This window comes from Natrix helvetica (assembly GCF_964273705.1).
Source record: "Natrix helvetica genome assembly, chromosome: 2".
In the NCBI taxonomy this organism is placed as follows: domain Eukaryota; kingdom Metazoa; phylum Chordata; class Lepidosauria; order Squamata; family Natricidae; genus Natrix; species Natrix helvetica.
In genome coordinates, this window is record NC_138552.1 from 2,504,399 (window position 1) to 2,520,748 (window position 16,350).

At 43.4% G+C, this 16,350-nt stretch overlaps 1 protein-coding gene across 2 annotated transcripts in view; it reads left to right on the forward strand.

The window, feature by feature from the left end:
- The window catches only part of NOL6 (nucleolar protein 6), an 88,784-nt gene that overhangs the window by 44,504 nt on the left and 27,930 nt on the right, over positions 1-16,350 (forward strand). For both annotated transcript variants that reach the window (XM_081940918.1, XM_081940917.1), the window contains exon 21: positions 4,532-4,629. In XM_081940918.1, the coding sequence (XP_081797044.1) occupies positions 4,532-4,629 (98 nt within the window). The remainder of the gene's footprint in view (positions 1-4,531; positions 4,630-16,350) is intronic.

Consider the following 16,350-nt stretch of genomic DNA (forward strand, 5'->3'; position numbering starts at 1 on the left):
ACTTTTTCAGCTGGCGCAAAGGACTTCCCCGGACTTGCTTTAGTGAGTATGGGCCCGCACCTCCACCACCACCAATCCGGAAAAGGTCTTTGCTCCCTCTCTTTTGCAGCAAGCCCCGATGCAAAAAAACGCCAAGGACTTGCGAGTGAGTGACAGGGGCGGGGCTTCTGGGTTCATTGACCAACCAGCAGACACCCACCACTGCCCAAGTGGCTACATTCGGCCTATAAGGCGCACCCAGATTTTCACCCTCTTTTTTGGAGTAAAAAAGTGCGTCTTATAGGGCGAAAAATATGGTAATAATATAATAATATAATAATATAGTAATATAGTAATAATGTAATAATGTAATAATATAATATTATAATATTATAATATTATAATATTATAATATTATAATATAATATTATAATAATATAATATTATAATATAATATTATAATAATATTATAATATTATAATATAGTAATGTAATGTAATTTAATAATATAATATAATAATTATAATATAATGCAATGCAATACAATACAAAAAGCAGTTGTCCTGTTTTTGGAGAAACACACACATACACACACACAAAATACATACATGCATTCATACATACATACATATGTAATACAGAAGGAAAAGCAGTTGTCTAAACTAAACCTTACACTAATCTTCAAATCCCTCTGTTAAGCAACTGTTATTGTATTTGGCGCGTAGAAAGTCCACAAACGGTTTCCAGTCTCTTATAAAGCTGTCTAGCCCATTATCTCTAAACAAAGCCATTAATTTCGCCATCTCTGCTAATTTAGTCCATTTCAAAACCCATTCTTCAACAACCAGCATCCCTTTTTCCTTTCCAGTGTTTGGCAAGTGCAATCCTCGCAGCCGTCACCACCCCAAATTGTTTCTCAATTGACTTGTCCATCACACCTAAAAGAGAAAGAAAATGCTTCGGCTTTCATTCATATTCGTATCTTAGAATATTTTTTTTGCATTATTGTTGTTTATGTCCCAAAGGTGCTTTTTTTCAGGAGGCAATTAGACTTGCGGCCTGCACTGGTTGCCGGTTGTTTTCCGGGTGCGATTCAAGGTATTATTTATGACCTTTAAAGCGCTCCATGGCTTAGGCCCAGGGTACCTGCAAGACCACCTACTGCCACCAGTAGCCTCCCACTGTCCAATGCAATCCCACAGAGTTGGCCTCCTCAGGGTGCCGTCGGCCAGGCAGTGTCGGCTGGTGACCCCCAGGGGGAGAGCCTTCTCTGTGGGAGTGCCTTCCCTCTGGAATGAGCTGCCCCCGGAGCTTCGCATAATCCCCGACCTCCGGTCCTTCCGACGCGCCCTAAAAAGTTGCCTTTTCCAGCAAGCCGGCCTGGCCTGTTAATTTTATTTAATTTTTTAAAATGTTAGTGTTATATTAATTTGGTTTGTTTCTTGGATTGTTTCTAATTTTCTTTTAAGTTTTGTAATATGTGTTTTTTAATGCTGTACGCCGCCCTGAGTCCTTTGGGAGAAAGGCGGCATATACATCCAATAAAACAAACAAACAAACAAACTTTCTGGGTTTTTTCTTTTGAAGACGTTTCGCTTCTCATCCAAGAAGCTTTTTCAGCTCTGAGTGGATAGTGGGGAATGGAAGGATTTTTAAAAAAGCACCTTTGGGACAACCGTGACCTGGAGGACGGAGAATCTCTACAGACTTTTAGCTACACAATTTGGGATGAAGACCCTTGGAATGGTGTGGGAATAGGAATGGGTTTCCAGAGGGAAAAATTGCAAACTACAAGAACCATTTGCACCATTCAGGTGATCCTGAGGACACAGGTAAAGCTCCAAGTGGCCTCAACAACCCTCTCAAAGGAGGCAAATGACCAGCTGTCTGCAAGGAACATAAATCCTTCCCTTCCCCACCATCCAGTCAGAGCTGAAGAAGCTTCTTGGATGAGAAGCAAAACGCTTTCAAAGAAAAAAACCCAGAAAGTCCAGTTGCCTCCTGAAAAAAACACCTTTGGGACAACTGAGGACCTGGATGACGGAGAATCTCTGCAGACTGTCATTGTTCATGTTTATCTACTATATTTGCAAGACCACATAGGATAAAATGAACCTGGATTTCGACTACATTTCCAGCACTTGTTAGAAATCCCTTTATACATTTTCACTAATCTATCTGGGGTCAAGTACCAGCAATACATCGTTTTATAAAAGTTTTCTCTCAAACTATAATGTAATGTAAGTTTTAGTCAATTCGTCCATACCTTCTCCCATATATCCAGTATTATATTACACCGAAAATTTTTGGCCCGTATACTCTTTAATGCATTTCTCTTGAGTAACATTTTATATACTGTGGAAATCAAGTGGTCATCTCCAGAACATACAGTAAATTAGCGTCCAGTTCAGATTTAGTTCCTGCAAAACCAAAATTTTTCGAATCAAAAAATTCTGTAATAATTAAACCAATCACAAGCAAATCCTTCACTCTTGTCTCTATTTATGGAGATCCTCTGTCATACAGGACTTGGTTGTCCCAAAGGTGCTTTTTTTTTTCAAGAGGCAACTGGATTTTCTTGTTTTTTCTTTGAAGATGTTTCGCTTCTCATCCAGCTCTGGCTGGATGGTGGGGAAAAAGGAAGGATTTATGTTCCTTGTAGACACAGCTGGTCATTTGCATCCTTTTAGAGCAGTGTTTCTCAACCGTGGCAACTTGAAGATGTCTGGACTTCAGGTCCCAGAATTCCCCAGCCAGCGAATGCTGAAGTCCAGACATCTTCAAGTTGCCAAGGTTGAGAAACACTGTTTTAGAGGGTTGTTGAGGCCACTTGGAGGTTTATCTCTGACCTCCGGGTCACCTGAGTGTTGCTCCTGGTTTCTGAAGTTTGCAATTTTTTTCCTCTGGAAATCCCTTCCTACTCCCACCCCATTCGATGTAAAAGGACACACATGACCCTCCAAGTGGCCTCAATGACCCTCTCAAAGGATGCAAATGACCAACTGTCTGCAAGGAACATAAATCCTTCCCTTCCTCACCATCCAGTCAGAGCTGAAGAAACTTCTTGGATGAGAAGCGAAACATCTTCAAAGAAAAGTCCAGTAGCCTCTTGAAAAAGCACCTTTGGGATTGCCTTGTCCCAGAATGATCTTAAATCCCTCTTTTCCAAATATTAATATGTCTTGGGATTTACGATTCATTTTGATCCCACTTGGATATAGCCCCGTCTGGCAAGGCTGTCTCACAGACAGGTGAACTGCAGTGTGGAAAACAAAATTTGTTTGTTTGCCTGTCTGCAATTGCAAAATTCTAGGAGTCATAATATTTCTAGGAGGTGATAAAAGCAACAGGTAAATGTTAATCCTTAACAACTGCTGCTGGGTAAACCTTTCCACCACTGGCAAAATTAGCATTAGAGGTAGTCCATGACTTACAAGAGTTCATTTAATGTTACAAAGGCACTGAAAAAAAATAATTTAGGACCATTTTTCACACTTAACAACCTTTGTAGCAGCCTCGTGATCACGGGATCGAAATTCAGAGGCTTGGCAACTGACTCATACTTATGACCGTTGCTGTGCCCCAAGGTCAGGTGATCCCCTGTTGCGACCTTTTGATGAGCAAAGTCCACGGGGAAGCCAGATTCACTTAACAACCGGTCAACAACAATGTGTTAACTGCAGTGATTCACTTAGCAGGTGTGTCAAGAAAGGTTGTTAAACGGGGCAGAGCTTGCTTCACCAATGCCTCACTTAACAACATAAGTATTGGGGTTCAATTGTGGTCGTAAGTTGAGGACTGACTGTATTCTGCATAGAATCTCTTTTGTGCTTTTCTGTATCAAACAATGCAATTAATTAGCATAGTAGGAGAACTGTGTTAATTAACCTATAGTAGTTAAAAATCCTTAGGAAATAGGTAGCCCTCTTTTCTCCTGGTAAATTTTACTACAGGTAGTCCTAGATGTCATGCCTGCAAGCCATCTTTTCTTCTGGACTTCAGACCTGTGGTGGGAAAATGGAAGGGGGGATTGTACGGAGTTGGGTGATATATAGCCATAATAACATTCTTCTGAGAAACTCAAGGTCATCTTTGTCTCTGACATGATAGCAGAGTTCCAATATCTCAGGGGCTGCCACAAAGAAGAAGGAGTCAAGCTATTTTCCAAAGCCCCTGAGGGTAGAAAAAGAAGCAATGGGTGGAAACTAATCAAGGAGAGAAGCAACTTAGAACTAAGGAGAAATTTCCTGGCAGTTAGAACAATCAATCAGTGGAACAGAAGTTGCCTCCAGAAGTTGTAAATGCCCCAACACTGGAAGTCTTTAAGAAGATGTTGGATAGCCATTTGTCTGTAGTGGTGCTTAGGCAGGGTTTGGACTAGAAGACCTCTAAGATCCCTTCCAACTCTGTTATTCTATTCTATTCTGTTTATGTGCTTGCTTTTCTACTTGCAGCTCAGAGCTTTTCTTTTCTCTGTTGTTAGTGGCCTGGTGTTGAGATGTAATACTTCTCACCTGCTTCCAATTGTTTTCCTCCACCCACCCACCCCCAGTTCTCCCCAGGTGGGCTTCCTTCGCTTCCTTCACCTGCTGGCCACCTTTGACTGGAAGAACAACTTTCTGTTGGTGAACCTCAACGGCGACCTCAAAGGTGAGCAGAGGAGGGGGTGAAATTTCCATTCTTTTTTTTTTCTTTTAGGGTAGATCAATGGCTCATTGATGAAGTGAAACATTCTTTTCCCCAAGATTGCCTGGCCCAGGGCTGTCTCCAAAGACACAAAAGATGGAAAGGGGCAATGCAAACACATGGATTAATCATCCCTGCTTTCTTTACACCTTGTTGTAAAGGAGGTTGTCACCTGATCTGGGCCGCAGGCAGGTGCTTGTAATCCAATTGATACAGCAGCTTAAAGACTATCCCGAGCCTTTTGTTGCAAAAAAGCAAAACCCGTATAAACTTACTAAGGTAACGCTCGCATTGTCGAATATAAGTTTAGGCTTGCTGGATTTTTGTGGTGGTTGTTTCCAACAATTGTCAGCCCAGCGTTTCTGGAATTTTCCCAGCCAGGTTGTGTGATGGCCTGAGGTCGATGCAGCGTCCAACTTCTCTCGGTTGTGCAGTGCGATTATTTGTACAGCTTTCCTCAACGTACGACCACAACAGAGCTCAACATTTCTGTTGCTAAGCGAGACGTGTGCTTAGTGAACATTGCTCCATTTTACGAGGTAGTGCTCGACTTAGGGCCACCATAGAGCCCAGAGTCTTCGTTGCTAAGGGAGACCTTTTCTAAATGTACCTTGCTCCTGTTTACGACATTCCTTGCCGCAGTTGTTAAGTGAATCTCTTGCGCTTGTTAAGTTAGTCACACGGTTGTTAAGTAAATTTGGTTTCCCTGTTGACTTTACTTATCAGAAGTCACCAAAGGGGAGGGCACGATCCCAGGAATTTTATTTTTCATGTTTTATTTATTTTATTTATATTACTTTTCACCGAACAGTGTGAGATCTGGGTTTTAAACAATCAAAATCCACATATTTGTTATAATATTCATCACAATACTATTAATAATATAACTATATATCGATACAATTAGAAAAATACATAGCATCTTCATCATCAAATTCTTTCCACGTTGACATTTCCATTTTTTTATATCTCCTCCTTTCTAACTTCTGTTTCTATTGTCCAAGCATTGATAGAATACATCCCAAGTCAAGGAATATTCAGTTTCTTTTTTCTCCTTAATAATGAGTGTTAATCTGACCATTTTTGCGCATTCTAATATTTTCTTAATTACACTCTCATCTAGCGGTATTTTATAATTTTTCCATTGTTGTGCAAATGCAATTTTTGCTGCAGTTAGTATATATAAAGCTATATATATATAGTCTTTTTGTCATATTTTTCCAGTAGAATGTCCAAAAGAAATATCTCAGGTTTCAAAAGACTATATATATATAGTCTTTTTGTCATATTTTTCCAGTAGAATGTCCAAAAGAAATATCTCAGGTTTCAAAAGACTATATATATATAGTCTTTTTGTCATATTTTTCCAGTAGAATGTCCAAAAGAAATATCTCAGGTTTCAAAAGACTATATACCGTATTTATCGGCGTATAACACGCACTTCCCCCCCCCCCCCCCGAAAAATAGGGGGCAAATGATGTATGCGTGTTATACGCCGATATAATGTTAAGAAGCCATGTTTTTACAGTTTAATACGGCCCTTTAACAGCCCTCCCTGCTCTATGTAAATGCAGCCCGCCCACGGCAAGCAGAAGACCTTTCAAATTTCTCTCCCACCACCTCCGTTTCGCGCTTTTCCTTTCCCTTTTCCTCCTTCAAGCTCTGTGCTCGCTGGAGGAAAAGGGGAGTGGAGGGGGGGATTTCCGAGTTCCAAAAGCAGAAGACCTTTCAAATTTCTCTCCCACCACCTCCTTTTCGTGCGCGCGCACACACAGGAAAAGCAGACACGCTGGAGGGAAAGAGGAAAGAAGGCAAGCAGGCAGGAAGGAGGCAGAAGGAAGGAGGGAAGGATGGAACTGGAAGGGAGGCAGGGAAGGAGGGAGGGAGAAAGGAAGGATAGGAGGATAGGGAAAGAGGAAAGAAGGCAGGCAGGCAGAAGGGAGGGAGGTGCAAGGAAGGAAGGAAGCATAGATAAGCAGGAGGGAAAGAAGGCAGGCAGGCAGGAGGAAAGAGGAAGGAGGGAACTGGAAGGGAGGCAGGCAGGAGGAAAGAGGAAGGAGGGAACTGGAAGGGAGGCAGGAAGGAAGGGAAGGAGGAAGGGAGGGTGGAAGGAAGGATAGACAAGTAAGAGGGAAAGGGGAAAGAAAGCATCTGAATGTACTAAACACGAGTCTTCAGGGAAAAGATGCTTGAAAGTTCTTTATTTGAAATTTAATTTTTTTCCCTGAAATTTCCCTCTTAAAATGAAGGTGCGTGTTATACGCCTGTGCGTGTTATACGCCGTTAAATACGGTATATATAGTCTTTTTGTCATATTTTTCCAGTAGAATGTCCAAAAGAAATATCTCAGGTTTCAAATCAATATGCTGCTTTATCATTTTTTCCAACCGAGGATGTATTTTCACCCACATTTTTTTTGGCTTTTGGGCAAGTCCACCACATATGATAGTATGAACCCAATGGTTGATTGCATTTCCAACATTTAGAGGATCTATCTTTATACATTATTAGCCAATCTTGCCGGTGCAAAGTGCCATTTATAAAACATTTTATACAGAGCTCAGGAATTTTGATCACATGACCAGGCGTATGGCTGGATGCAATGGTTGTTAAGAAAGCCTTGAGTACAGGTTACCACACAGTGCTGTGTCTTGTGTCCGCTACTTTTCGCCTGGATGACCCACGACTGCTGTGCCAAAACTGCTATGAATCCTATTGTGTATGTGGATGACACGGCAGAGGTGGGTCTTATTCGGAATGACAGTGAAGATGCTTACAGGGAAGAGGGGAAGGCTCTGGTGGACTGGTGCCATAAAAGTCACCTGGTCCTAAATGTTAATAAAGCAAAGGAGATCATCATAGATTTTAGAAGGAGATGGCATGGTCCTACTCCACTCAGTATTAAGGATGCAGCTGTAGAGATGGCCCACAGTATTAAGTATCTGGGGGTCCAGATAACTTACAATCTGAACTGGTCTCTCGAGTCATCATCCTTAGGGAAGTGTGCAAACCAACGTCTGCATATACTGCATTGGATGAGGAGAGCACCTCTTTCTCCTTCTGTCCTGGACACATTTTACAGAGGCACAAATCAAGAGCATTTTGACAAACGGCATCCCTGTTTGGTTTGGTGGCCGCAGTGCCTCAGATAGAAAGTCCCTACAGAGAGTGTTGAGGACAGTGGAGAAGATGATAGGAAGCTCGCTTCCCGTTATTCAGGATGCTGCTTATAAGAGCTGTGTGTTTAGAGCTTGAAGCATTGTTAGAGACCCCCACTTCACGGTCTGATTCGGTTGCTCCCCTTTGGGAGGAGGTTTTGAAGGATTTTTAGCAGGACATCCAGATTCTGGAACAGCTTTGTTCCCTAGGCCAGTGATGGCGAACCCTTTTCTTATGGCGTGCCACAATTGTGTGTGCATGCACTATCTCGCGCGCACGCGTGCCTACACCATCCTCCCTGCCCACCTGCGTATGCATGCACGACCCCTCCCCAGGCTTGGGAGGCTTTCCTGAAGCCTGGGGACGGCAAAAACGGTCTCCTGGAGGCCAACCGGAAGGCAGAAACGGATTGTTTCCAAACTTCCAGTTGGCCCGTTGGGGGCATTTTTCGCCCTCCCTAGGCTTCAGGAAATCCCCTGGATGCTGGGGAGGGGGGAAATGGCCCCAATGGGCCATCCAGAAGTTCAGAAAAGGAAAGCCTATGGAGACTGAGGAGGGCGAAAAACAGGCCCAACGGACCAACCGGAACTTTCCAGAAGTTGCAGGTGCTCCACTCCTGGAGGCTTTCAAGAAGAGACTGCGCAGCCATTTTGACTGAAGTGATGTAGGGTTTTCTGCTTAAGCAGGGGGTTGGACTAGAAGACCTCCAAGGTCCCTGCCAACTCTGTTGTTCTGTTAATTTGATGAGTGGAATGGCTTGCCTTCAGACGTTGTGGGGGGCTGCCCCATTTCTGAGGGCGCGCGAGGCGTTGCCCTGTCAGCTCCAGCATGCAGGCCTCCCCAGGCTCCAAGAAAGCTGTGCACAAATGCGTGGGGCAGCGTGTGTGTGTTTGTGTGTGTGACGCATGCATGCGCAGGGGTCAGGCGCGTGATGGTGGCATTAAATTATGGGGGTGGGCACGCGCATGATTGAAGGCGCAGGTGTGCTTATGGCACTCGAGGCAAAAAAGTTTTGCCATCCCTGGTGCAGAGTCTCCTGCTTGAACAGGAGGGGTTGGATTACAAGACTGCAACGTTTAGCAACGGAAGTCTCCGTCGTAAGTCGAGGACAGCCTGTCTTTGCTGATGAAGTTTGGTTTTTTTTAAAAAAAAAAATTAAATGGTTTTGAAGCGGGCGGGAGAAAGACTGCAGATGGGATGGGAGCTGCTCAGTTCTTTTCCACACTTGTCAAGCAATCGTCTTTGACAGGCCACACCTGAGCAGGCGCCTGAATATTTCTGCATAGACCTGTTTACCTGACCAGGGTGTAACCTGAAGAGGTTGCAAAATGATGGGGTTTCCCCCCCTTCCCTCCCTATTTCCCCCTCCCTCCTCACCCCTCTCCGAGGTCAGGCGAGACGTTGTGTTATTTTTTTTAAAATCGTATTTATTGAATTTTCCAACATTTAAAAGACAAAACACACACACACACACAAACAAAACAAATTTACACTTTAACAGCTTTTCCATATTGGTATCCATATCTTTCATAACAATCCTATTTACAAAAATTCCATCTCAATTTCAGTATCCTAAGTTATATCCCTATTGAAGTTATAATAACATGTTATTATGTAGTAACATCAAGTCAATATCATATACGTCTTATATCTTTTACATTCTATATATTACACTTTAACATTTTATACCCTAGGTTTTACGTTTACTCTCAAGCCAGGAATACCATCTATTCCAAATTGGATAGGACTCGGTTTCCTCCCTCTCCTTCATTTCCATAGGCAGTCTATCCATTTCTGCGCATTCGTAGATTTTCCTTCTTATAATCAGGTCTGGAGGAGTATCTGTTTGTTTCTAATTCTGTGCTAAAACAATTCTACTAGCAGTTAGAATATGTAATGTTATGTATGGTACTTTTTCCCCTGTTTTCCCATCAGAAATACCCAGGAGAAACAGTTCTGGGTTCAAATCTATCTTCTGTTCAGTGATCTCTTCCAGCCATATTCTTATCTTAAAATACGCCAATATTTTCTGACCTTAGGGCAGGTCCACCACATGTGCTAGAACGTTCCCTGTTTATACCGGGGCGAAACCAGAAGAGGTTGCAAAATGATGGGGTTCTCTCCACCCCCCCCCCCCCAAAATTTTTTCCCACTCCCTTCTCACCCCTCTCTGAGGTCAGTCGAGGCATTGTGTGTTTTCAATCACATAGCCAACAACTTCACAACCATTCTTTAGTGGCCCTTCAAAGTTAACGGCACTGAAAAAGAGTGAGGTGCGTCCCGTCCTCGCACTTATGACCCCTGCAGCATTCCCACGGTCTCGTGATCAAAGTTTGGGCTCTTGGCAACTCACGCACAGTGGCTCATAAACCAATCCAACTTTACGGCTTTGGTCCACAAAGGAGCTCCAGATTTATGTTGTTCAGTGAGCTTGGGCCCACTTAACGACCATTCACTACATGAATCACTGCCGTTAATCTAGTAACCCGGTTGTTAAGTGAATGGTTCCCCCCTTGAGTTTACTTGCCGGAAGATCACAAAAGGGGATCGTGTGATGCCTTGGGGGACACTGCAGCCGTCGTAAATGCGAGTCAGTTGCCAAGCATCTGAATTTTGACCACATCACCCGGGGGGGAGAGGTACCGCAATGGTCGTAAGTGTGGAAAACGGTTGTCACTTTTTTCCTGTGCCGTTGTAGCTTTGAGTGATCATTAAACAAACTTGATAAGTCGAAGGCTGCCTGTATAAGAGGCTTAAGGTTAAAACAGCGGAAGCAGCCATAGATAGAACTAAAACAATGAAAGAATTATCTTTTTTTTGGCATTTTGTGGCCTCCTCCTTAGTTTTTGGAGTGGGATCTTTAGTCCTTTAGAATATTCAGCCTGGAGATAATGCTAGTATTGAAATTTGCACCTAGTTCCCTATAGTGCACTAGGTGGCAGATATACACCTTTTTCAAGAGTGCTCCTGCGTTAATTTCCTATGATGCATATCAAAATTAAACATTCGAGCATTTTTGAGGCTATGGCTAGGAGAACATGTCTGCAAATAGGGAAGGTGGCATATAAATGTCTTTTTCCTTCTGTTGTTGTTTTTTTCCTGTTATTTACAAGTGCAAGGTACTTGTACATAGATAGGGAGAAAAATCTCACTCCATTGTAGTACTGAGGATGTTAACTAGTTGGGTTGTGAAATGTCCGCAAGGAAAGAGTCAAGCACAGAGAGAACTAAGGACTCCTCCTCATCCTCCTCCTCCCCAAGCCCCATTCCCCTTCTGGTACTGAAGTTGTTAAGTAGTTGGATTGTGAAATGTCTGCAACAAAACAACCAAGCCCTGAGAGCACCAAGGACCCCCCACAGTCTTCCCGCTCTTCCCTCTCCCAAAACCCCACTCCCTTCTGGCACTGAGGTTGTTACCTAGTTGGGTCAGGAAACGTCTGCAAGAAGTGTATTTTATTTTTAAAATAAATTTCATTGAAATTATAATAATGTAATATATATATATATATATATATATATATATATATATATATATATATATATATATATATATATATATATATATATATATATATATATATATATATATATATATATATATATATATATATATATATATATATATATACACACATACATATACATATACATATACATATACATACATACATACATATACATATACATATACATATACATACATACATACATACATACATACATACATACATACATACACACACACACACAAAAGTAAAATTAAAAAGAGTAGGGCAATTGAAAAGCCTAAGAAAGGAAGAGAAATTCAAGATAAAGGTGGAAAGATTAAAAAAAAGATTAAAAATAGATTTCAGTGCAGTAAAATACAGAATAAAATGACAGCCTCGACTTTTTTTTTCTTTTACCTGCTTAGTAGTTACATATAATAACAAATTATAGGTAGTCCTTGACTTACGACCATTCATTTAGTGACTGTTCAAAGCTACAACAGCACTAAAAAACGGGCTTAAGACTGTTTTTCATATTATGTCTGTTGCAGTGCCCCCCCCCCTGCGGTAGGTGATCAAAATTCAGACGTGTGGCAGCTGACTTGTATTTATGACGGTTGCAGCGTCCCGAGGTCACTTTTGATCCCCTTTTGTGACCTTCCAACCTGCAAAGTCAATGGGGAGGGCAGATTCCCTTAACAACCGTGTGACTGATTTAACCGCTGCAGTGATTCACTTAACAACTGCGGCAAGAAAGGTCGTAAAATGGGACAGAATCCGCTTAACAACTGACTGGCTTGGCAACAGAAGTCAGGACCACTTCCTGACTCTGCACAGTTTCTCTCCCGCTTGCCCCTCCCCTGTTACTAACGCTGCCCTTTTTGACAAGTCGATATACCGAGAAAGGTTTTTTTAAATCATTTTAAATTATTAGTGCTGTTAAATGAATGGACATTGCAACTCCTAAAAAGAAAGAAATTTTGGGCTTGTTCTGACCAAGGCTTCCCCAGCAGCACAAAGCCAAGTCCTCGTCCCGAGAAACCCCTTTGATTGAATTGACCATGAATTCCTCTCCAGCAAAGTCTTTCCTCTCCCACCGTCTTTCAAGATAGTTCACAATTACCAACCTTTTGTTAGGTTTGGAGGGTGGCCAGGCCGAGATCTTTCAGACACTGGCAGGAATGAACTAATGGTCTCCTGCAAACTCCACTCCCCTTTTGCTCCTCTTTCATTCCCTATGGGAGGGGCCACCCACCACCCACCTGTGGCCTTACTCCCAAGTCGACCCTTGTTCTTTCGCTGTTCCCTTTGTCTGGCAAAACTCTGCGCATGTGCACACTGGGAACAGGCTCCAGCTGTTCTTCTGCTTCTTGGCAAGGAGTCTCGGAGAGTCACGAACCAATGAAGCGAACTAATTGCCTCCTGCAAACTCCACTCTCCTTTCGCTCCTCTTTTGTTTCCTCTGGGAGGGGCCATTCATCGTCCACCTGTGGCCTTACTCCCATGTCCACCCCTGTTCTTTAGCTGCTCCCTTCATCTGGGGACTCTGCTCATGCGCACACTGGGAACAGGCTCCAGCTGTTCATCTGCCTCACTGATGTCTGACTCCGAAGGCAGCTGATAACTGTCAGACATTTCTGGCCCCCTCTCTGCCTCCGACACAGAGCCCTCATCAGAGCCTTCCCCAGACTCCAGGACTGGCCCATCTTCCTCCCCAACCACCTCACTGTCCAAATCTGCTTCCAGCTTCTGTGGCCGCTGGCGGGCCACAACAGGGCTCCATTGCGGTCGTAAGCTGAGGACTATCTGCAGCCGAATCGATCAAACCGAGACTCAAAAAGTTCATTTATGTTTTCCTGTTTCTGGAGAAGAAAGCAGAAGCGGTGGCCAAGCTGAAGCAAAACCGGATCTGTTCTTTTCTCTCATTAAAAGCCGTCCATTTGGCCATTTCTGGCAGCTCCATCCTAGCTGTGTCCTTTTGACGTAAGAGCGTGTGCCCTCACTTCCTTTTAAAGGGCAGAGGCCCCATTTCCAGCTCAAAATCCTGTTTGGCCACTTGCTTTGCAGGACAAAAGAAAATAAATGCCGGCTGAGAAATGATCATGAAAATTAACCGGATTAGATTTCGGAAAGAAGATCCTGAGCGTTTCAAGCTCAAACAGCTTTCTTTGCAGTATCAACCTGTGAAAAACAGGATTTAGGCTGAAAGAAAGAAGGTTAATAGGATAAGGCTCTAACCTTGGCAACTTTTAAGACTTGTGGACTTCCAACTCCTAGAATTCCTCAGCCAGCATAGCTGGCTGAGGAATTCTAAGAGTTGAAGTCCCCAAGTCTTAAAGAATTCTGGGAGTTGAAGTCCCCAAGTCTTAAAGAATTCTGGGAGTTGAAGTCCCCAAGTCTTAAAGAATTCTGGGAGTTGAAGTCCCCAAGTCTTAAAGAATTCTGGGAGTTGAAGTCCCCAAGTCTTAAAGAATTCTGGGAGTTGAAGTCCCCAAGTTTTAAAGAATTCTGGGAGTTGAAGTCCCCAAGTCTTAAAGAATTCTGGGAGTTGAAGTCCCCAAGTCTTAAAGAATTCTGGGAGTTGAAGTCCCCAAGTCTTAAAGAATTCTGGGAGTTGAAGTCCCCAAGTCTTAAAGAATTCTGGGAGTTGAAGTCCCCAAGTCTTAAAGAATTCTGGGAGTTGAAGTCCCCAAGTCTTAAAGAATTCTGGGAGTTGAAGTCCCCAAGTCTTAAAGAATTCTGGGAGTTGAAGTCCCCAAGTCTTAAAGAATTCTGGGAGTTAAAGCCCACGAATCTTAAAGTTGCCAAGGTTGGAGACCCCTTGCTGGCTGAGGAATTCTGGGAATTGAAATCCACGGGGTTTATAGTTTCCAAGGTTGGAACCTCTGGGGCTAAGGAACCCCAACTCAAGCGGGTTAGCTTCTGTCCAGAAGATTATCCAAATTAGGCCGGTTTGAAGAGGTCCACGCAGGGGCTGCCCTTGGAGACTGTTTCAGAGGCTTCGGCTGGTGCAAAATGCAGTACAAATAAAGGAGAATGAGTTTGGTTGTTTTCTTGCAGACATTTCGTTACCCAGTTAGTGCTGATGACATTACCTAGTTGGGTCATGAAACGTCTGCAAGAAAGCAAGCAATCTCAGAGAACACCAATGAGCCCACAGTCCTCCTCCTCTTCCTTCTCCCCTTCCTCCTCCTCTCTGTCAACCCCAATCCATTCTAGAACTGATTACGTTACCTAGTTGGGTCATGAAACGTCTGCAAGAAAGAAAGCAATCTCAGAGAACACCAAGGACTCCATATTTCAACCCTGCAGTACAAATATTCTTCTCTTTTGGTGTCTGTCTATATCTCTCTGTTTTCTGTCTGTCCGTCTCTCTCTAGCTAGCTAGTTATCATCTGTTTGACTGTCTGTCCATCTGTCCGTCCATCCATCCATCCATCCATCTCCATCTATTCTCTCTCTTTCTCTCTTATCCATCCATATCTATCTACCTACCTACCTAATCTATCATCTATTATCTTTCTCTCTCTAATCTGTCTGTCTGTCTGTCTGTCTGTCTGTCTGTCTGTCTGTCTGTCTGTCTGTCTGTCTGTATCTGTCTGTGTCTGTCTGTCTGTCTGTCTGTCTGTCTGTCTATCTATCTATCTATCTATCTATCTATCTATCTATCTATCTACCTACCTACCTACCTACCTACCTACCTACCTACCTACCTACCTATATCTATCTATCTGACTATTTCTGTCTGCCCCTCTCTCACCATCCTCCTTCTCGCCATAAACTCCGCTCCCTCATAGCACTGTTGAGTGCAAACCCCACTCCTTTCTAACACTGATGATGTTACCTAGTGGGGTCATGAAATGTCTGCAACAAAACCACCCAGCTCAGAGAGCACCAAGGACCCAACCGGTCATCCCTGAGCTACAAATATTCTCCTCTATTGTTATAAATGAGTATCTGTAACAAAAACACCCCACGAGGTGCCCCTTACGAACCCCCCCCCCCCTCTCTCTTTCTCTCTCTCTCTCTCTCTCTCTCTGTGATTCTGCCTTCTTGGCATTATTTCTCGGGGCTCAATCGGGAGGCCTTATTAAGACTTCAGTGATACTCAGCTAAACTCTGCGATAATCGGTTTTGGAACCTGGGGCAGTCTGGTTAACAAGAACTTGCCCTCCCAGGCTGATGTATGAAAAAAAACTCTGCATTGTGCGTCTATGTGAGGGATACATCAAAGCCAGATCTAGGCTGGGCCAGTTTGGTTCTAAACGAAATGCAGGCCCTTTGATTAAATCGCCCCATTAAGCCTTTGCTGCCTTGAAATGCAAAATTTATGCAAGAAAAACCTGTTCTCTTTCCGTGCTTTGCAGGGGGATTTTCCCCTCCCAACACATTTGCCTTCTCATTCCCTTGTTTTAATTAGTGCAGTATATTGTAACAGACAAACACAGGCAAGGCAGCAGTGAAAATTTATGCTGATTACCCCAAAGTCATTCATCAAGACTTTTGTGCCTAAGGCGGGACTAGAACTCCCCGTCTCTTGGTGATTGGCCCAGTCACCCAGTTGACTTTCGTGCATAAGGCGGGACTAAAACGCACCATCTCCTAGTGATTGGTACAAAGTCACCCAGCTGTCTTTTGTGCCTAAGGTGGGACTAGAACTCACTGTCTCCTGGTGCTTGGTGAAAAGTCAATCGGCCGGCTTTCGTACCTAGGGTGGGATTAGAACTCACCGTATCCTGGTGCATGGTGCAAAGTCACCCAGTTGGCTTTCTTGCCTAAGGCGGGACTAGAACTCATCGTCTCCTGGTGCTTGGTGCAAAGTTACCCAGCGGCTTTCGTGCATAAGGCGGGACTAGAACTCACCGTCTCCTAATGATTGGCCCAAAGTCACCCAGCTGGCTTTCATGCCTAAAGTGGGACTAGAACTCACCGTCTCCTGGTGCTTGGCGTAAAGTCACCCAGCAGTCTTTCGTGCCTAAGGCAGTGCTAGAACTCACAGTCTCCTAGTGATTGGCCCAAAATCATCCACTGGACTTCC